A 23,319-nucleotide genomic window follows, 5' to 3' on the forward strand; every position below is an offset into this window, starting at 1 on the left:
CCTCTCATGATCTGGTCCTCAACTCTACCACCCTCTCCCTGCCTGTGGTCTTGTCTCACCCAGATCTTTGCTTTGGTAAACTCATGTTCTACTCCTTTGCATTTCCTGCTACTGTGCCTGGAAACTCTTCCTCTCCTTCCCCACCTGGCTAATTTCTCCTATCCTAAGACTCTGGCATCGTTTTCTCTAGGTACTTTCTCTTGATCCCTCTGATGTGCTCCCTGCCCTCCCCCTATTGCAGCCCTTGTTTAATTTCCCCTCCCTTCTTTACCTTTTCAAAAACATTTTTTGTCCAATGTCCTGTTACTTTTAAGACTCCTGCTCTTTGCTTCCTATGCTGACAGTTATTGGATAAACTGATCTGTCCTGGGTAGGGTAAGAGATTTTGCTGAAATGCTTATCAGCTTCTGAAGAAATATTTGTATTTCATTGAGGCCCACTGGGGCAGTGATCTTCAGAGTGAGTGTACACACATCTGGGAGTGCTTAAGCCCATTTATAAGGGTGTAGATAGAACACATGCTAACTTTTATTTCTATAATTTTACCGAGCAAAACTAAGAAGTTAAGGTTTTCTAATATTTAATATTTTGTTTGAGAAAGTGCATGTATATAACTTTATATATCTAAATTGACATGGATAATGTGTACTAAATAGTTTATTGATTGAATGCTTCATCACAAAAATTTGAAGACCACTGCTATAGAGGAACGCTGACATTCTCAGTGGATAATTCTTAAGTGTTTCCTATGTGCCAGGCATTGTTCTATCCCCTTGACAGGCATCTACATACTTGTTCCTTGCAACTGCCTTATAAATTGGTATGATTGTTAGCATCCTCATTTTATGGATGAAAAAACTGACCCTAGAGAATCAGATAACTTGGTCAAGTATGTGGCTGATTCAGGATAGAACCCATATGCTCTGATTCCAGAGGCCCCTCACTTAACCCTTACCCCATACTGGGCTGTGTGCCTGTCTATTCCCATGGGATAGACACACGTGGCCTCCAGGAGGAGAGGAACCATGTTTGTTTTGTTCATTGTGGTTCCCTTAATAAATATTTCTTAAATGAATGAACTGAGGGTCTGTCACCATCTCTGAATTCATGTCACTTAAATGGGAACTTTGAATAAGTACTCTTTTTATTTTTAACATGAAACACTTTTTCCCTTGAAGTAAATGGATTGGTTGAGAAATGGACATGAGTTGAATTAGCAGTTCCTATGTTTAGAAACTTTACATGAAAAAAAAGTCTGCATTACTCTAATACTAATGAGCCAGTTATGAGTCCCAGCTCACCACTGACATGACTAATGCCTTCCTTTTCTTGCTTTATCACGAGGCTATGAGAACATAAGAACTAAACCTCAGATTCCTTCTGTAGGTTCTCTCTGTGCATGACCTTATAACAGCAACAAGAGCAGCAGCGTCTGTGACAACAGAAATGATAACGGAGAAGAGAAGGAGAACTTATTTTTTGGGGAGATTCCTCTACCGATACCCTTTTATGTCTGGCCCAGTTTTCCTTAATTTTTTGGCACAAGGATATGTAATCTCTCAAGTGTTCTGGGCATTAATAGAATTGTTTTGGGTTGACCAAATAAGTTTATTATTCCCTGCACATCCAAGAGTATTAGGGGAGTCTTGTGAGTTCTGTGTTATATTATCAGGTTCAAATTATGACTCTTTTTCTCCCCTCCTTTTCCTTTTAGGCTCTTTCAAGACACTTATTCTTCCATCAGTAAGTATCCATTAAAAAAATTTGGTTTCTTGCGTGGCCAGAGTGGCTCAGCGGTTGAGCATCGACCTATGATCCAGGAGATAGCAGTTCGATTCCCGGTCAGGTCACATTCCTGGGGTTTGGCCTCGATCCCCAGTGGGGAGCGTGCAGGAGGTGGCCAGTCAGGGACAACTCTCTCACCATTGATGTTTCTATCTCTCTCCTCTCTCCCTTCCTCTCTCTGAAATTAATAAAAATATATGAAAAAAAAAAATTGGTTTCAGAAATTACACTGCATCAGTGAACTAAATAAATTAACATTTTATTGGTTTTTGTATCAATTTAAATTTCTTGTGAATTTTGCTTGAGTTCAGTTCCATCTTCAGACTATTTAAGAATAATATTCCTGCCCCACCCTTGCCTTAGTCAGACACTAGGCTGACCTCTTTTGTATATTCTGAAACCCTCCCCCCCCTTTTTTTAAAGAATAATATTCCTTCAGGGAGATTGCTTATTAGGCCTTTCAAACTCATAGCAGAGATATGTTCTTGTAAAATAGAGAACTTCACTGAGGGAAACTGGCCCAGGCTAATAGTACAGGAGCCTGGGCCGGTTTAGTCCTGCTTCTGCCTTAATGAGCCCTGCAGTCTTGGGTGTGTAGTTAACACTCCATCCCTTAGTCTCCTTGTCCTGGAAAAGGGCAGGGTCATGCTGAGCCACATCGGAGTCTGAGTCAAAAGGAAACATTAACAATACTGACCCTGTCTTTGTTTAAAATTTTAATTTTTTGTTCATAATTTATTTGCATTATTTTTTGATATTTTAAACTATTTAAAATAATGCTATTTATCTTGATTACTGAGTTTTTTTGGAACTCCCTTAAATTTTGTTCCTGAGGCAAGCACCTCACTCATGTCACCACAGACCCCGGCCCTGGAAAAGGGGATAAGACATTGTTTCCATTTCGTAATGGTGCCAGTACCCTGGAGGTGAAATGAGATTGCAAAGTGCTGTAAAATTTGATACAAAAATGCAAAGGGGTTATTTTGTTGAGAGAGTCATAGAATCTGATTATTAAATGTTGTTTGTGATTTAATCCTAATTCCCATGGCTTTGATTTGGAAGTTTGTACTTTTATTACTCTGTTTTGTTTTGGAGCTTCAGACATTTAATGTGCAATAGAGTAGATCACAGCATCCAGCAAGAGGTACGATTTGGTATACTTTTCTGAGAATAGATGACTAATGACTTTGACCCTGGCATATCACGTACTTATGTAGGGTCAGCATTACTTGATGAGCTCGGCTCCCCCATTACCTCTTGAAGGCTAGTTGTCAAGCATACTCAGAAACCACATTCATTTTGAGGGGCTCCTAAAGGACAGAGTACTCCCAATCAGTACCTTATAAAAGTTACTCATATTCCATAGCTATTATGTTTCTTAGCTATTTATGTTTGTGTTTTCCTTACATCAGTATTATTGATGTTTTCTAGTAGTAAATAAAGCGAGGGGGGAGGACATAGCAGGCAAAAGTAGGGAGGGGGGAATCAATCAATCTTGGTGACAATAAACATTGGGTTGCATTAATGTAACCTAAAACATTAGATACCGGCCGCCAGAGCCTGTGTATATAGCACTGCTGAAAGAGCATTCCAACGAGAAGATGGAAATAAATTCATGTAATATAATTGTCCTACAACAGGAAGGGGTGGGATTTAAGTTTAGGAATTACAGCTTAAAGCACAATAACTACCCAGTGTCCTCAAAGAAGTCTGCAGCGGCACAGGCCAGAAGTCGGTAAAGGCTGAAAAGAGAAGGCAGATAGACAGGACAAGGGCCCTTGGGCTTATTCCAACAGTGCTAGTGTACACTGTACTCATCCAAACTATCATTAGCTGGAAACTTGGCTACTAGTATTCTCTTATGTCTTAACTATATGAAATACTAAGTCCAACATCCTATATGTGTCTTTAATATTATGCTATTTCTGTTGTAGTTATAGCAATATTTATTGAAAGCTTTACTAGAGGTTATATTTAGGACTTACCCTTTTTATTAAAACAATCTTAAAGACTTAGTCATAAAATGTCTGGGAAAATTTGATAACACTAGGCAAAAATAGAAGGTTCTGCATTTATATGAGTTTTCAGTAAAAATAGACCCAACTTTCAGAGTGCACTTGCATTCTGATGTTTGTAAATGCAATATTCTAAATTGTTTTTTAAAGCCTTCGTGAATTTTTTGCTGTTAAATGTGAATATTTGAATGTATTAAAACATGTGTTATAACATCTGGTTACTCATTGTTTCTACTTTTGATATACTACAGTGAGCCTTTAATAAGGAGTAAATAAAAAATTAATGCTTAATACAAAGATTACTTTTTGTACAAAATATGCTAGAAAAAATTTCATTTATTCTTTTTGTAAATAAATTCAACTTAAGGGAGTGATTTTTAAAAATTAGAAATGATTTTAAAGTTTATGTTAGGTAAAATTACTAATATATTTTTATTTATTTATTTTTATTATTATTATTTTTTATATCTTTATTGATTTCAAAGAGAGGAAAGGAGAAGGAGAGAGAGAGATAGAAACATCAATGATGAGAGAGTCATAGATCGGCTGCCTCCTGCACGACCCTGACTGGGGATCGAGCCCGCAACCCGGGCATGTGCCCTGACCGGGAATCAAACCCCGATTGCCTGGATCCTAGGTCGATGCTCAGCCGCTGAGCCATGCCCCGCCGGGCACTAATATGTTTTTAGTAGAAACTATCTTACATTTCTCACTTTTATTTTGAAAATTATTTCAAATTTCCACTGCTCTTAGTAACTGCTGATATTAATGAAATAAAGTAGGAGAAATGCTGTTATGTTGTCTCAGTTTCCATAAGATGATTGATCTTTCAGAGAAGGTGAAATGGCTTTAGACAGCCCAGATTAGAATAAGAAACCCATTTATTGTCTGTCATGGACCTTTTTGAGTGTGCCTTCCTTTTGTACTCTGGGCAGAGAGCTGTCATTTACTTAGAGAATGTGTATTTATAGACACACAAAACAGACCTAGCATAACTGAGAATCAACCATGCCCAACTCAGATGGTGATTGATATTTGGTTGATCAAAGCCCCTTGATACTATACACACCCAGATTCTTGTCCTGCAGCCAGACAGTGTCCAACTGTGGGAACTGCATCTTTCTCTAGCCCTGTGCCCGCAGCTCAACACTTAGGATCCAGAATCTCTGTGGGTAAATCATTGGCTCTTGTATAAGAGATATGAAAGTTTCTTATGAAGGAACCTCTTTATTACCAATTCTGGGAACCTTCTCAGTAGTTATGGCCCCAAGAAGCCAGAGGGCATTTGACCAACAGAGATTCAGGAACCTTTATTACCTTCTGGTGTCCTCTCCACAGTGGGAAGCAGGTTATACTTATTCCAGATCTGGTTCAGAATTTTTTTTTTTTTTTTAAATATATCTTTATTGATTTCAGAAATTTTGATGAAATGTTTTAAAAATCCAGCATATTTTTTTCAGTCTCCTTCTCAGTATGCCCCTCTACTGTTAACAGTGAAGGGCCAAGTTCTGTACCTACAGCTCAGGATCTGTTGTGCCACCTGGAGTCCGCGGAGCTGCCCCTAGGCTGTGTGGCGATGTCCCAGGTTCACAGAGACATAGGTTTCTTGATGTGCCAAGTTCATACTGTCATCTCTGACTTTCCAGCACTGGGATCAGCACCTAGGCCACTAAAAATGATCAAATTAATCCAGATTATAAAGAGAAATCTCATCAAATATCTAATTTTTAATATGAGATATTTATAAATCTTTTCCATGTATAAGCATATGATGTACTGGTTCCTGGCATGTATATTTTCCTGCTTCTAGTATTAAGGAATTTGCTTTAAAAAATTTGAGGACTGAAGTGTCACTTGAGAAAACAGAATATAAGCAGTAAGTTTCAGACTAGAATCTCAGCCTCACCAGGACACACATCTTTGGTTCATCATGATGTATCCTAAGGGCTTAGAACAGCTTGGAGCTAGAAGGTGCTCAATAAATATTTATTGAAGAAAAGCAAAAAAACCCAAAATACTAGAGGTGATTTGAAGGTGATTTTACTGATTCTTTTTCCTCATATTTTATTACGAAATTTTTAAATGTATAAAAAACTTGAATTTCATAGTGAACACTCTTATACCCACCACTTAGAATCTGCCATTCACATTTTATCACATTTGCTCTATCACATGTCTATCTACCCATCTCTCCATCCACTCATTCATCTTATTTTTAAAACGCATTTCCAAGTAAATTGCAGACATCACTATTTTCTCCCTAAATATTTCCTGCTGACCATTTTATTGGTGGTTTGTTACATTTCCATCACATTCTTACCCATGTTCCTAGCTGTATGGTGGCTGCCGTTACTGAAAAATCTCTTCTCAGAATTCTATGGATAAAACTTATTTGCAAAAAGGAGTCAGAATGTAGCTTTAGAACCTCTGGTTTATTGATCTGAAAATAAACTAAAAGTCAGGTGTGCTAATTATCTATTGTGTAACCTATTATCCCAAAACTTTGTTGTAATATAAGAAGAGTAAACTTTTACTACTTCTCACAGTTTCTATGGGTCAGGAATTTGGGAACCACATAGTCAGGCAGTTCTGATTTGGGGGTCTCACGAGAATGCCATCAAGATGTCAACCAGAGCTGTAGTCATCCAATGGCTTCACTGGGGCTGGGATCCTCTGTTCACACAGCTGGCAGGTTGGTGGTGGGTGTTGGTGGGAGGCTTCAGTTCCACCCTATGTGGGCTTCTTGAGTATCCTCAGCATGTGGTGTCCAGCAGAGCAAGGAATCAAAGAAAGAGAGAACCAGGCAGAAACTATCCTTTTCGTGATGCTGACTCATTCTGTTCTCGAGAAGCAAGCCACCGAATCTGGGGAATTCGTGTCTATCTTTTTAAGGGAAGACGGTCAGAGAATTTTTGGCCATATTTTGAAACCACCACATGAAAGGCTCTTAAGAGTAGCATAGCTCCTCTTGGGTTTGAATCTTATCTAGTGATCTGGAGCTACTTCCTTAACCTCCTCCAAGCCTCAGTTTCCTCGTTTGTAAAATCATATTAGTAAGAGCACCCACCTGAAGGATTGATGTGAGGTAAAATGACAGAACGTACAAACTGCTGAGTGTGGCTTCTGGTCTGTTCATGCTGGAAGGTGGGATTTCTTTTACTAGAAATAGTAGAAGCGGTAGCTCATCCTCCTCACCAGGACTGTGACACATAGTGCACAAGGTGCAGGAAGAGGGTGCATCGTAGAACAGAGCTCGAGAGGGTACAGCAAAAACCCCAAATCTCGATAAGTCTTGCCTTTCACCGACTGATGGCCTCAGATTGGGCAGGGCATGCAAAAGAATGTTGCAGGATATTAGATATTCTGACCCACAATGACTGGCAGTGAGGGAAAATTTGCACTTGGAATAGGAAATGACAAGGTGACTGCAGCTGAGAGTGAGCTGTGGGATGTGTTTCACATTCCAGAAACCCTGTGATTTAATTGGAGAGCAAACTACAGGGTGTTAAAAAAAGGAAAGCAAATTGTTTAACTTAGGTGCCTAGGAGGAAATTTTTCAATGTTGCAATTACTTTTTTTTTTTTTTTAACATTGCAGTTACTTTTGATAATACTGTGTTTACATTTTTTATTCTACTTATAATTGAAAACATTTTTGAGGTAAAATAATGAGATCCTGATATGTCTGATCTCTTTTTTTCCCAGCTACCTCTGAACAGTACCAATGAGATTTATGAGCTCCGTGTAACTGGACGTGCACAGGATGAGATTTTATTCTCTAACAGTACACGTTTATCATTTGAGACCAAGAGAATGACTGTCTTCATTCAAACAGACAAACCCCTGTACAAGCCAAAGCAAGAAGTGAAGTTTCGTATTGTGACACTCTTCGCAGATTTTAAACCTTGCAAAACCTCTTTAAACATTCTAATTAAGGTAAGTGCCAGAGAGAAATGAAGCAAGGAGTTGAAGCCCTCTTCCTGAAGCTCTCTTGTAAGTTTTGCACATGTTATCTTAGAATTTGCCATGGACAAGCTCCCCTCCCAATACGGAATTCTTTCTCTGGGAAGGGAGCTGGGATTCCAGTCCTCGCTGCTGCTTTGCTTTATTAATTTGTTAACTATTTATTGAATTTCTGTTCCAAGTACTGGGATAAGGCAGTGAACACAATAGGTTAGTCCCCTGTTCACATCTAGCTTATATTTCAGTGGGTAGTGGGGAGACAGACAATATATAAATACACACACATATTTAGGTAGATATGTATATATTTGTGTGTGTGTGTGAGAGAGAGAGAGAGAAAGCAAGAGAGAGAGGGAGAGATTGCTATTTCCTATTGGGTTGTTAGGGAAATCCTATTTGAGCAGAGACCTAAAGGAAATAAACGAATGAGCTCACACAAGCAGAGGGAACAGCACATGCAAAGGCCTTGAGGTGGGAACTTGTTAGGTGCATTGGGAGAACCACCAGCTGACATTGTGCTGGAGCTCGGAGTGAGGAGACAGTTTTAGGAGATACAGGTAGGTGGGCTGGAGGAGTTGTCATACAAGGGTCTTGTTGGCTATTATATGGACTTTGGATTTTATTCTGAGTGAAATAAGAATTCACTGGGGAATTCTGAGGAGAGGCATAATGTGATCTGACATAACATCTTAAAAGGATCACTGTCTGCTGTAAGAATAGATCTAGCTGTATGATCTTGAGAAAATTAATTAAGCTCTCTGAGCCTTAGTTTCCTTATCTGTAAAATGTGTAATAATATCTCAGAAACTTTTTGTGAGGATTAAATTAGATAATTCAAGTAAAGCATTTAGAACTGTGCCTGCCGCATAGTACATGCTCACTAAACATTAGCTGTTATTATTGTAGGAACCTCCTTTGGCAGGGAGTCATTTGGCCTCTGCTGCTTGAACACTCTGATGATCTGGAGGCAGCATGGTTAGCAGACAAAGGACTTTCCTGTGAGAACCAAGTTGAAGACAGTAGAGACCCAGCTGGAAGTGGTTTCTACATTTAAGCCGAGGAGAATGCTAGACATTAAATTATAACATGGAAATAAGGCAAACAACTCATCCCAGTTGGTCTGGGACTCTCTTGACTTTAAAACTGAAAGTCCCTGGTCCCAGGAACCCCTTCAGTCCGGGACATCGGTCACCCGCAATGCTCTGATGAATAACAGAATGGGAGGTAAAGTCAGACTTTTAGTTCAGTCTCTTCCTATTTTTAGTTTCTTTGTTATTAATTAAATGAACAAACAAAAATCAAGCAAACAAGCGTGTACATATAACCTCAAGCTGTGGTGTGTTTGTAGTAAATACCACGTTGGTTGGCATGGTGCTCAGTGCATATTTATTGGATTAAACTAAGATTACTTCAGAGTTGGTGGCTCTGTAGTTTCTGCCCCTGCTGTGTCTTGGAGAGTCTATAAAGTAGGTTGCCATAGTGAGTAGCATTTCTAAATTCATGTGACTCTCTGGGCAGGGCTTTGTGGATTCCATTCACACCATCCTTTTTCGTTTATCCACATACACTGAAAACTTACTATATGCCAGAAACCATGGGAAAGCCGACGACTTAGGAGTAAATGTCTGCTTGTCTTTGGCTGTTTACATCCAATTTGCCGCTTCCTGCCTTAGGTGAATAAAAGTCAGCACTGAGTAAAATGCCTGTTTGAGGCATTAACCTGGAACTAACCCAGCTGACCCTGGAAGGCTGCTCTGTGCGTTTTAATAATTTTGCCTATATTCTGCTCTAGCATCTGCCTTTGAAACCTTTGGTTTGTAGATTCTTTGTGTTCTTTCCAATTTTGAGTGGAGCCTGCTGCTTTTAGCTTTCCCAGAAGCACTCAGAGAGACAGACCTTCCTCTCGCCACCTCTGGTCCTAAGGGATCCTACTGGCTTGGCCCACATGCAGCCCTCTTGGCCAGGGGAGTGGAATTTAGACTTAAATGTCACCTGGAATGCAAAGTATTTGGGAACAGTGAATGGGGGGTGGCCATACTCTGCTCTCTGCATCCAGGCAGTGAGGCTGAGATATGAGCTCAGGTCTACTGCTTCCTTCCTATCTTGTAACTTGCAGAGATCAAGTCATAGCGCTGATGCGAAAGCCCACACCCATGACACCATCTGGGAGAAATATGTACTCCTCCATCTGAAAACACTCCTTTGGGCCGGGCTTCACCAGACGGTGATGTTTCTTACATCTTTCAGTGTGGAATAGTTGGTTTCTTGGAAAAATTTTCCAGAAAAAGGTGGGACTTAGTTTAACAAGAGCCACTGACTTGGACAAAGTTGTATTTCCCTAACACAGAAGCAGCTGCAGGCTAACATGGAGAAATGCACCTGATGGCTGACTTTTTGGGGCCCATCTTGTCCAGCTAAGAATGACTGTAGCTATATTGAATGTCACAGCATATTTAGGGGAGTTTAGTGTGTGTTTTTAAAATTTTTTAAAAATCATTGGGTTTATTCATTTTTTCTGTCCCAGTAACTGATCTTTTCAGGAAGGAAAGGGGTTTCAGAGGCCTTTCAGCCGTGAAAGAAACATATCTGATTCTGCCCCAGTTTTGGCCCCTTCCAGCCAATCTGACCTGACACTATTGAAACCAGTGCCTCCAACACATTGATGGCAGCTGGCACAGCTGCCTTCTACCTTGACCTTCATTCTTGAAGAAGTTGTTACTCTTGGTACAGTTGAATGGCCTTACGGGGGAACAGGTGTTGGCATGGGGATATATCCTGACTGTGCCCTGACATCCTGGCCTGGAACAGCAGCGGTTAAACCAGAACCTCATTTCTGGCCAGGTGAGGGCACCATCTTGTTTAAGTGATTCGATTTCTCTAATTCTGCATGCTGGATGGACACTGCATAATCCAGGACTCAAGGGAGTGGCAGAAATACTCCTTGCAGACACATTTTTCAGCCAGGGAGTGCACTGCTCAGGATAGCCTGGCACAGGCAGCTGGTACTGACTGTGCTGCAGCAGCTGACAGAGCCAGACCTATGCAGAGGTTACTCAAAGGGCATGAGGGCTGCTTTTCTAGCATCCCCTCATGCACCTGTTCTGGCTGTGACAGTGACACTGTTCACATTTTACATGGCTGTCCTGTGTGTGTCCCAGCAGGAGGTGACCACTTGCAAATGGTGGGTTCTGCTGTGATGCCACCATGCATGGCCTGCTCAAGTCCTGAGATGCTCTGCAAAGACTTCTGGTGTTTCTGCATTCTCTATGTCTTCCTGTTGGTGACAGTTACGCTTAGGTCCAAGACAGGCTTGGGAAACCAGAGGAATTATCTCATTCATTCCCAACCCTCCAAATCCTCCAGGTGCAAAGTCATCAAATACTTCAGTTCAGACATCCTTGGTCACAGGGCCATGACACCACCTGGGAGAAAGGTGCACCCTCACCAAAATAACACCTCAGCAGAGTACAGTCATTTCTTTCCCTTGCACTTTCAATAACACTGGGAGTTACCGTTAACATTTTTTTGTCTTTGTCAGTCTGACAGAAGAAAAATGGTATTTCATTTGCATTTAAAAAAATTATTAGACAGCATATATTTATTAGCTATTTGTATTTCTTCCTTTGTTTTTAAGCCATTAAACTCCGTGGGCCTCATGCTGTGGCAGGCAGAGCAGAGCCAGCTGCTGATTACAGTGCCTGTCCCAGGAGTTTGCTAAGCACTGTGACCTGCATTCTCGACTTGCTTTTGGTCTTTGATTTGAACAGTCAGTTTCTTGCTACTCAGTTCTCAGCATTGTGCTTGCTACCTGATTTTCATGTTCTCCCCCACTTGGGGAGAGAGATTTCTTCTGGTTTCTAATAACTGGACCTTTTAGTCAAAGGACAGAGACCATGAAAGGGAAAACATTTGATCCCTGCTCTTGGGAGCTCACCGTCTAGTTGGGACCCCCCACCCCGAGATAACTAATGAATACTTTCAAACAGTAAGGTGGATTCAGGAGGGATAAACCGCAGATGTCCTAGCAGCTCTCCAGGAGGTGGTCATTTCTGCCTATTCGACGCTTATATCGAAGGCAAGACACGAGCTTATTTTACCAGCTGGACAAGGAAGGGAGGGCATTGAGTGTGGCAATGATAGAGGCTTAATCGCTTGGGCTTTTGGGGTAAAATGCAAACAAATCTGGATGATTGAAGGAAGTTGAGCCTAGAAATATAAAGGGGATCAGATTACTAAGCCTTGGAAACACTGCTAAGGAGTGTTTCCTTTCCAAACTCTATCCTTTGTGTAGAATAACCCTACCCTGATTGAATGGTGTATGAATGGTAATGAGAAGGCAGAGCGCCTGACACCTAGTGGGTCTTTAACACAGGAGCCTGCTCTTTCTCCGGTGGAATCTTTTTAAACAACAACAACACAGGTTTGCTGATGGGCACATTGTAGTGTTTCATGTGGGAGAGACCCGGTGCCAGGGATGAAAAGATGGAGCAGAATCAAGATATTCTCAGGAGAATATGAGCAAAGGAGAAATTTTTGATTTGTCTTTTTTTAGGGGAGTAAAGCTGACATCTTTTCCAAAAACTGTCCCTGTGCCATATTTTGGGCGTGCCTGGGAGTGCCAGTAGGATCACTTATAACTAGATAGGACGTGTATGCACACAGCTTTTATGTAGTTAACATGTATGGTTTTCATTGTAGGATCCCAAGTCAAATTTGATCCAACAGTGGTTGTCAGAACAAAGTGACCTTGGAGTAGTTTCTAAAACTTTTCAATTATCTTCCCATCCGATACTTGGTGACTGGTCCATTCAAGTTCAAGTGAATGTGAGTATAAATATATTTTTAGGGGAACATTAAAATGATTTAAATAGGTCAGGTGGGGAAATATATCCGAAGTCATTTATTCAATGAACAGAAAAACATTAATCTGAACATCTAGACAATTTAAGTGGTTTGTTTTTAATTTACTATGTTTTTCAATGGCTTAACTTACCTTATAACGTATTAGAGTTTTAATGATGGTCTTTTTCTGTAATATACTGTTTCAACATTAAAACACTTCACATTCTAGTATAAAACTGATTGAATGATGTTTATTTTACTTATTTATTGCATGCACTGAGTATTTTAAAACTAAGTAATGAATACATAGCTGTTATTTGGCAAATTTTATGTCTCAGGATAATGACTCCTACTTTTATCTTTGTTTTAAAAAACACAGTGACTTTAAACAGCCACATCAATCGTCCATTCTCCGGTCCTTCTTTCTCCCCAACTCTTCCACCTGCTTCCTTTATTTGCTGCTCACTCATGTAGCTTTGAGATCTAATAGGGCAGAGGCATTAAAACACCCTCCATGTTTCTGCCTCAGATTTTCTCCTGTGCATCACCATGTGATGTTTGAAGATTCATTGAATATGTTCCCATTTTTTTCTTTGGAATTTATTAAAATAAATTTGTGAGTAAGAGCTTTAAAAATAATTCTATTAGAACAGGGCTTCTCACTATTGACATTTTGGATGAAAATTTTTTCTTGTGGGTGCTGTCCTGTGCATGGGAGGACATTTAGCAGTATCTCTGGCCTCTACCCACTAGATGCCAGTGATGGTTCTCCCCTCCCTCCAAATTGTGACAACCAAACATGTCTCCAGACCTCGCCAAATGTCTCCTGGGGGAAAATACCCTCCCCCTCCTCCATTGAGAATCACTGGATTAAAAGAGATAATCATTTATTAGCATTAGCCCTGAGGTAAGATAAAAGTGCCAAGTACTTAATAAATAAAAACTTAAAGAATTTTTCCTTTGGTTAACATTTTCTGGAGTCACATCCTAAAAGCAGAACTAGTCCACCTTAGTCAGCACCTGTTTTTTGAGCATGTGCATAAAAGTGCAGAGCACACTGGGAGACGGATAGGAAACGGAGAACGTGTAGAGGCATGTGCAAGGAGCTAGGAAGCCTAGAGCAGGGGTGATGGACACTGGAGGAAGCAGACAACTGAGTTTGTAGAGACGGAGGAAAGAGCAGACATTTGTGAGACTTGGGAGAGAGGAGGATTTGTGTAGAGGCAGAGAGCCTCATGTGCCTGGGATTTGGGAGAAGTTTGGAGCGTATGGAAAATGATGGGCTTTGAGGATTAGGAAGCATCGTGTGAGTTTTAAGGAGTTAGGTTTTATTCTCAGTTCCCACTTTTTGATTTCACTATAAAGTCTTCAGTTGTTTGTTTGTCCGTCCATCCATCCATCCATCCATCCCCCACCCCCCACCCACCTAATATGTGTTGAGAGCTGAAAGTGCTGTGATAAATACAAGGGAGCTAAACATGTGATCTCTGTCTTCAAAGACCATTGCTATGGTGAGATAAATAATATGAAAACACTTATCATATTATGTCATATAAATGACACAACAGTGACAGAAAAACAGAAGGCAGTGGAATGGTAAGGTGCTGAGTCAGCGAGGTCCATCAGATGCCTCCAAGGATGGAGTCTCATTGAGACCAACTTGAGACCAAGAGGGTTTTTGTAAAGATGAGCACCAATGTTCTTGGGAGCAGCTACTCCCTCTGTCTCTTATGGTCTGCTCCATTTTCTTCTCACACTTCTGACAACCTTAAAGATGTCTCTGGTCCAAATCTGGACTGGTCACATTGGCCCAGCTAAGTAACCGTTGTCTTTAGAGCCTTACAAACAAGCCTCTTCATGGGTAGATGGGCTTCCCCTGGGTCAGATGTCCATAGTTAGTCCATTCAGAGACCACCCTGCACAATGACCAGGCAGGGAAGTCTCAGGTGGGTGGTGGCCTCTGAGGAATTAATTTGTTCAATGAATGGTAAACAGAATAAGTACTAGAGGAGAGAAGAAGATAAAATAGTAGAAAAGGACTTCTGGAAGATGTGAGATTGTAGGGAGGATCTATAGGGTTTCTCATGTAATGGTTTGTGGACTTGACCTATCATATGGCTTAGGTAGGAAAAAAAAGATAAGGAAATTTAGGTACTAAAACATGTTAAAAACATTTGCAAGATTTGGCCCTTGCCTACCTCTTCAGTGTTCATCTTTATGTTTTTGTTTTGTTTTTTTAATCTTCACCAGAGTATATTTTTTCCATTGCTTTTCAGAGAGAGTGGAAGGGAGAGAGAAAGAGAGAGAAACATTGATGTGAGAGAAACACATCTATTGGTTGCCTCCGCACGCACCCCAACCAGGGCCAGGGATCGAACCTGCAACCGAGGTATGTGCCCTTGGCCGGAATCGAGCCCAGGACCCTTCAGCTGATGCTTTCACCACTGAGCAAACCGGCTAGGGCTAGCCTTCATCTTTAGTTAAGTGCTACCCTTACCCTTGAACTCCATGCTTTAGACATATATTCCTTAAGTTTCTTAAACTCACCAGTCTGTCTTATCCCACAGCCTTCCTGCGCTGTTCCCTGGAAAGCTATTTTTCTGCTATTATTCAGGCGACTTGATTTTGTTCTCCAGTCATCGTCTAAAATGGGTTAACCCCTCTAGACATTCCCACAGCACTCTGTGCTTCTCTTGGTTCACTCAGGTCACTTAGAATTGGTGGTACTTCATAGATTATATGGGGCTTGTTCACCCCTATACTTCTGGGACTTAGTACTTTGTAAATGGAAGTCAATATTTATTAAGTGAATGTATAAAAGCTATAGAGTATTCATTTGTCTTGAACTAAATATAATTTTCTCTCTTCTATAATTCTATAAAGCACCCTTATCCTTTTGAAGACAAACATGTTGATCAAGTACTTATTATTGATGATATAATACCTCCCCCCTCCCAGTTTTGAGGTATAATTGACAAATAAAATTGTAGGATATTTAAAATGTACAATGTGATTTGTATACATTGTGAAAAGATTTCCCCTTCAAGCGATGAAATATTAGTGCGCATACTAATTAAAAAAAAGTCCTTCAACAGCCACCAGAGGTCAGTATAATCAAACAAATGTTTATGAGAAGGAAACCCCAATTTAGCCTTGGTATTTTTCCTTGGCTCCTGCACGACATTCATAATGACTGTGGTGGAAATATATTTATTATTTAAATAGTCCACCATTATAGCCTATTTTTGTTTTCCTAAGGCAGTGACTATTTTCAGTATTAATCTTAGGGAGGGGAAAATATTTATTTTCGAGTGTTTTGAAATCCCATTTTGTTTCTAGAAAAAATACGGAGTGATCCTAGTATTACTACTGAAGGACAATGTATTAAAAATACAGGATTTAATCAGAGCTGTGATTTGTAGTGACTGTGCAGAGATAATCAGAGTGGCATTTTAAAATGACTCTTTCCACTAGGCCAGGAAAAGTATCCTTTAGGCAAAGCACAGTTGTTGGGCTCTTTGGCATTTCTACAATGTAACGTGTACCTTTACACAGTAAGTAAATGAGTTATTTAATTTACTGTTAACCTTTCTAGATTACTTAAATTGCTTTTGACCTTCAAATATTCCGTTTCGCCTTCAGGATTTTTAATTATGAGTAATTATTTTAATCTAGTAAAATTTCTAGGTTTTTATTCTTATTTTTTTGCACCTCCTTTATTGTGTAGCCTCTGATGATGGAGCGTAGTAAGTTCTCTAGATCTTCATAGGGGTACTTTTCACAATCCTAGTTTAATTAAATGGCAGAGCAACTCTTGATATTATTTTCAAGCCCTCTTAAAGTTAGTAAAATTTATTGAGAACACGGACTTTCTTGGGTGCTGCTTATGCATATACTTAATTTGCGTACCTGCATTGAATGTGAGTAGTTCTTTGCTGCTTTGGGGATTGTACTTCTATCTCTCCCAGCCCTTTCCACCATTTGCCACTCCCTGGACCACCAAGCCCTCTCCCTCAGAGGGAAGAGGTTTATTTTAGCTGTAACACTTCTCCATAGACTCATATTTTACAGAACCCTCACACTTCAGGTACATTATAGGGCAAGTGGGGAAATGTGCTCTGATTTGATAATCGTCTTACAGATATACTTTGGGACGATAACTTCTTTAAAAAGTTAGACACTGCCTGTATTTTCATTTTTTGCAGTACTGCTCTAGGAACCTTTTCTCTAGGTATCTGTCTCTTGACTGGTACCTTGGTCATCCCAAATACTTGCAAATGTTCCCCCCCAATTTAAAAAATTATGGTAAATGCACATAACATTTATTCTCTTAACTATTTTTAAGCGTGCAGTTCAATGATATGAAATATATTTGCATGGTTGTGCAACCATCATCATCATCCATCTCCAGAACTCTCTTCTTCTTGCAAAACTGGAACTCTGCCCAATAAACGATAACTGCCCATTTCTCCTGCCCCCAGCCTCTGGCAACCACCATTCTACTTTCTGTCTCTATGATTTTGACTACTCTAGGTATCTCACATAGTGTAATTGCACAGTATTTGTCTTTTTGTGACTGGTTCATTTCATTTAGTGTGGTATCATCAAGGTTCATCCATATTGTGGCATATTTCAGAATTTCCTTTTTTTTTTTAAGATTGAATAATATTCCCTTGTAGGTATATACCAGATTTAGTTGGATCTATGATTTAAAAAGTGTATTCCAGGTTATTAGAAGGCAATTTTAAAAGTTCTTTAAAAGAAAGGCTAATGTTGGCAGCCAGGAGGGATCTGGCTACACCAGCCCTCTCCTTGTGGGCAGCCCTGGCCCAGAGCTCAGGCCTCTGTGTAACCCAAGCATTGGTGCAAACATGTTCCTCTGAGACTAAGGGGAGAGCCTTAGTCCTTCGCACTTGATAATTGCAGCCGTGTGCCCTCTTTCCTCAGTGGCGGGTAGAAACCTGCCTTCTCTTTTAGAGTGGCTCGTGTCCCTGAATTTACCACCTGAGGCTCTAGCTGCTAGAAGTTACAAGTAGTTCTTAAACATCAGTGTACCTAAGAATCGACTGACTGGGGAGCTTGTTCAAGATGCATAGCCTAGAATGCAGACTGGTGCAGCCACTGTGGAGAACAGTATGGAGTTACCTCAAAAAATTAAAAATGGAACTGCCTTATGACCCAGTGAGTCCACTTCTGGGAATATATCCTAAGAAACCTGAACACTAATTAGAAAAAGTATGTGCACCCCTATGTTCATTGCAGTGTTATTTACAATAGCCAAGATATGAAAGCAGCCCACGTGCCCACCAATAGATGAATAGATAAAAAAACTGTGGGACATATACACCATGGAATACTACTCAGCTGTAAAAAAGAAGGAAATCTTACTTTTTGTGACAGTATGGATGGACCTGGAGAGTATTATGTTAAGTGAAATAAGCCAGTCAGGGAAGACAAATACCATGTGATTGCACTTATATGTGGAATCTATCAAACAAAATAAACAAACAGACAAAATAGAAACAGACTCATAAATAGAGAACTGCCCGACAGCTGTTATAGGGGAGGGGGTATCGGGGTTGAGTGAAGAAGGTTAAGAGATTAAGCAAAAACAAAACAAAAAAACACAACCAAACAACAAAAACCTCAGTATGGTGATTGAAACACAACCAAACACAGACAAACAATAGCATGGTGATTGATTATCAGAGATAAAATGGCGGTGGGGGCGGAGATAGGAGAGAGCAAATGGGGCATAAATGGTGATGGAAGGAGACTTGGCTTGGAGTAGTGACCACACAATACAATATACAGATGATGTACCCCTGAAGCCTATATAATTTTATTAACCAATGTCACCCCAATTAAAAAAACGAAAGGAAAAAAAGATGTGTAGGCCAGACCCTGCCCATAGATCACAAGTGAGGATTGCTAGCCTGAGACCCAAGAATTTGCATTTTAAGTAAGCACTCTAGGAATTTCTGTTTGTTTTCGGGACCCCATTTTGAAGAATGCTGAATATGTGCCCACAGCCAGGCATCTTCATTTCCATCTGTTCCTCCGAGCGGCAGTGCTGGGTAGTAGAAAACGTACAGAACTGAGGGCAGGATCGTGATGTATTCCTTGAGCTCCCTGGTGGTGAGTTTCTGAGCTACTGTACCTCTTCAGATGAGTAGCTCCATAAAGCCCCCTGATGCCCTAGACTTACTGAATCAGTTTTTGGGTGGTAATCTGTACTTTTACAACAGCTTCTCTGGCAATTCAGATACATAGCCAGCTTGGAATCCACTGAACTCTATAGATAATCTTGTGGTCTCTTCTAGTTGCAAGGGACTGCAGTTTTTCAATACTTATCTCACCCTGAAGCCAGTGCTGGGGGTGGGGGACAAGAAATAGAAGGTGAAAAATTCAGTAGCTCCTAGGCCTGAGAAGTGTCTCTTGGAGCCCTGTAGACACATGGTGAGTGTCACATTATTATGTTATTCAGAAGCTGTTTCCTCTAAATTGTTCCTTTGTTTATGACAGTCCTGTCTATTTGAGTTGGTTTTTGTAGAAGGGTTGGGTCAGGGTGCCAGCAGTCAAGACTTATTTTAGCCTTTCTGAAGCTCCTTATCTTCCTGGCCTTGCTGCCCGGCTGTTGCCTGGGTCAGTTTGCTTCTGCTGTCAGGTTTGTCTGGAGCCGGTTGTCCTTCGCAGAAGAGCACATCTTTGTTTGGACAGTGCTCGTCCTTGAAGCACTTGACAAGTAGCATCTGGTCACCGCCCCCCCCCCCCCCCCCCCCCGTGATGAGAGCCTAACAGAAAGCATGGAGCGAATCGTGACAGGTCAGAAAACAGTGGCATCCTCTCTGGAATGTGGCTGTGGCTTCCAGAACACTTCTGTTAGCCTCTGCTTAAAAGACTGCTTTTCTTGGGAAATACCTCAAGTTCTTACTTCCATGTGTGGTGAGAAAGGAAAGGGGGAATCGGTTGTAGAATTTTATTTCTTAGCGTGTCAGCTGGCAGAGGTCAGCACTTCGTTCTCTGTTTTTCCATGGGCCCTTATGCTCGCCTCTGCTACTGCACTTATTGATCAGTGTAGTGTTTTTCCTTTTATAAAAATTGTGGCAAGATACACATAACGTGAAATCTGCCACTTTAACCTTTTTTAAGTGTGCAGGTCAGTAGCATCAAGTACATTCACATTGTGCAAGCATCACCACCATCATTTTCCAGAATTTGTTTCATCTTTCCAAGCTGAGATCCGTGTAGTTTCAAAAATGATGACTGCTTTATTTAATAGTAGGGGTAAGGGAGGAAACTTTTTTCTACCCTTCTAGGTTCTCCCACTTGGTCTAACAATCAATTCGACATGAGACAGGTTAACAAGAGAAAATAAAATTTAATACGTATGTACACTCGGGAACCCTACATGCATGAGAGAGTCAGAGACCCCATATACAGACAGGTTCAGAGACAGAAAGTTAAAATGAGTTAAAAATCTATGTCCTTCTGAGCTATATGCTGGACCATGAATTTCATGGGGAGATTTTGGGAGTCCCTCACTCCTCACTCTCAGTAGATAAGCTCCCTTTCTATTTCATAAAGAAAACAGAAGTTATCAGATAGAAATTTCTTTAACTCCCTCTGTCAGATTGACACGTCTACCTGCATTGGCACCCATCTCATCCTTATCTTCGTCTTTTACAGAAAAGATGTAAAATGAGGGGCTTGGATCAGAGAACATGTAAGCCTCTTCATATCTTTAAAATTCCATGCTCCAACTAAATGGAGGTAGAGGACACTGTAGCACTTGGATGGGGACCAGTGGGGGTGGAGGTGAAATGAGGCTCAGAGCTTGGTGACAGAGCTGTAGCGCTGGGAGCAAGCACTTGCCTGGATGGAGGCCTTGTAGAGAGTAGACGTGGAGGAAGAAGTTGGAAGAGTTTGTGAGTCAAGCTCTGGAAGGTCTTGGGCATCAGTCTAAAGTTTAGATTTCATTCTGTAGACAGCAGGGGGCTCTGGAAACTTTTATTGTGCTTTGAATTTCAATGTTATAAATTTCATATAAGATTTTTGAAGACAAAGAAAGCAAAAATGTGCACGAATGAGCTCCTCGAATTAGAAAAGATATAAAAATAACACTTGTATTATTTTCTTCTGATTATTAAAACTAAGGTGTGCTCAGAGTAAAAACACCCAAGCATCACTCAACAGAAAGAATGACACACATGATAAACCTGCAAACAAAATAAATCACCAATATTTGTTGTCTTGTTGATTTTTGCAGGAAGTTTTAGGCAATAGTATGATATGAATAGTATTTTGGGAAGATTATAGCATGTGGGGTGATTAAAGGGAGAGGAACTGAAATCAGGGTGACTTTCAGGAGGTTACTATCATTGTTTAACAAATGCATGACTACCTTCTATGTTGGGTTATAACAGTCCAGTCTGAGGGTAATTGGGGGCTGCTATAGGGGAATAGCAAAAACTAGAGGAATGGATGAATTCAAGGAAGAATCATTAGGTTTAGTGACTGATTGGATTGTGATTGAAACGTGAAAGAATAGTAAAAGGTGTTAATTAAACAAGAAGGCCATTAGACTAATGTGGCTCTACTACTGTGCTGACCTAAGTAAGCAAACCCAAACCTAAGCATATAAATGCCTAAGGTAATAATATCAAAATGCAAAGGGCAACCAATTACAAACAGCCAACTAGGCTTTGGGCTTAACCAATCAATAATTTCCTTACTTTGCTTCCATATTTTCTCTATAGAAGTCTCTCCCTGAGCTCTTGCTGGATGAGTGCTCTCAAGCATTTCTGGTTTGGCGCTGCCTGATTCCAATTGATTCTTGCTCAAGCAAACTTGTAAAATTTTTAATATGCTTCAGTTTATCTTTTAACAAAGGTGACTCAGATTTCAAGTGTGGTCTTTGGGAGAATCACCCATTATAAATTCTAAGGAAATCAGAACTGGACGCTCAATTTGGGGTAGCGAGCTGAGCAGGTGAGGTTTGGACTGATCTGTCAGTATGTTCAGGAGCTAAGAAGAGGAGCCACTGAGAGCAATAGAGAAAGAAAAGCCAGGCTTGGAAGGAGAGAACCAAGAGAGTGCAGTCACAGAGCAGAAGGGAAGAGATTTAAAGAGGGTGGCCAAGTGTCACGTGCTTCATGCTTTCAGGGGCCTCTAGGACAACAAGGCCCGAGAGGAATGGTGAGCAATTAGCAGAGGCAAGTGGTCATCACTTGCTTGGCACTCTTCTGTGCCAGTGAAATGGTAGAGGCAGAATCCAGATGCCAGGGGAATAAAGAACATACATAAAGTCGTAACTGTTTCAGTGGGAAAATGTCTTATGAGTCAGGAATGTGGGTACCGTCTGTATCTCCAGCCTTAACATGAACGGTTACCCAGTTTGGTAATTTTTGTGTGACTATGAGGTGGAACATATATTACTTGACGGTTACAGTAAAAACACGTTGTTCTTTTGCCATTTAGTCCTGTTCATTGGGACCAATTCTACTCTAATTCTTGAATGAACTGTAGGGAAAATCCCACCATTTTTCTGTTTCTTTGGTAATATATGATCCTGTACTTTTTGGTTACATGCCCACATACAAACCAGTCTACATGTGTCCAGGCAATCAAATTAAGTGCCCTTTTCTCTCAGCTTGGGTCTTCTTTGGTCTGACTGCTTGCTCCCTACTCATTGGGCTGAGTTGGCACCCCCCAGGGTTGAATTGGGTGGAGGGAAGACGATGAGGGGTAAACATTTTCACTTGATCTGTAAGAATGAGTCATATGAGTTTGCCAATATTTGTCCTACAGAAATGGCAAATTAATATAGTTATTTTTTTTTAAGTATATCTTTATTGATTTCAGAGAGATGAAGGGAGAGAGGGAGAGAGAGATAGAAACATCAGTGATGAGGGAGTCATTGATCAGCTGCCTCCTGCACGCCCCCTACTGGAGATGGAGCCCGAAACCCAGGCATGTGCCCTGACCCGGAATTGAACCTCGATCTCCTGGATCCTAGGTTGATGTTCAACCCCTGAGCCACGCCCGGCCAGGCAACTAATATAGTTCTTTAATGTAATACTGTTGTCATCTGGCATCAGACCTTTCAAGGCCTGTGGGCATTTAAAAGCAGCACCTTTCCGTCATGGCTGGTGTGGCTCAGTGGTTAGAGCGTTGGCTTGAGCACAGAAGTGTTGAGAGTTCAATTTCAAGTCAAGGGCATGTACCTGGGTTTCAGGTTTGATCCCTGGCCGGGGCATGTGAGGCAGGAAGCCAATTGATGTGTTTCTCCCTTTCTCTCTTTCTGTCTCTCTCTTCCCCTTGCACTCTCTCTAAAAAGCAATGGAAAAAATATCCTTGGGTGTGGATTAACAAGAACAAAATGAAATAAAACTAACACTTTTCCTTCTTAGAACTCTTTTGTGGGTTCTTTAGAGCACCCTAGAAGGAAAGAAGCTCTTTCCTTCTCTGGAAGCTCTCTCATTCAAAGTGTCTTTGATGCTTTTGAATCTGTCTCCTCCAACTGGCAGCTCATAGCTCCGTCTTCAGTTCCTGGGCATCTATACTCCACCTCTGGCTTCCAGATCCTGAGGTTGCCTTACCCTTGAAGAGACTGGTTTTGATCATGATAGAAGGCAGTCCCCTGCTGGCTCTCTCTTTTTTGCCTATCTTGTTGGGGCAAAATGCTCATGCTTTCTTTGCTCTTTGAACCTCAG

The 23,319-nt window shown here is 40.8% G+C and overlaps 1 protein-coding gene across 1 annotated transcript in view; it reads left to right on the top strand.

Moving 5' to 3' along the window:
- The window catches only part of CD109 (CD109 molecule), a 103,467-nt gene that overhangs the window by 16,939 nt on the left and 63,209 nt on the right, over nt 1-23,319 (top strand). The window contains exons 3-5 of the mRNA XM_087817476.1: nt 1,715-1,743; nt 7,505-7,735; nt 12,461-12,586. Coding sequence (XP_087673602.1) covers nt 1,715-1,743; nt 7,505-7,735; nt 12,461-12,586 — 386 coding nt within the window. The remainder of the gene's footprint in view (nt 1-1,714; nt 1,744-7,504; nt 7,736-12,460; nt 12,587-23,319) is intronic.

Source organism: Miniopterus natalensis, chromosome 5, assembly GCF_054644295.1.
Source record: "Miniopterus natalensis isolate mMinNat1 chromosome 5, mMinNat1.hap1, whole genome shotgun sequence".
Taxonomy (NCBI): domain Eukaryota; kingdom Metazoa; phylum Chordata; class Mammalia; order Chiroptera; family Miniopteridae; genus Miniopterus; species Miniopterus natalensis.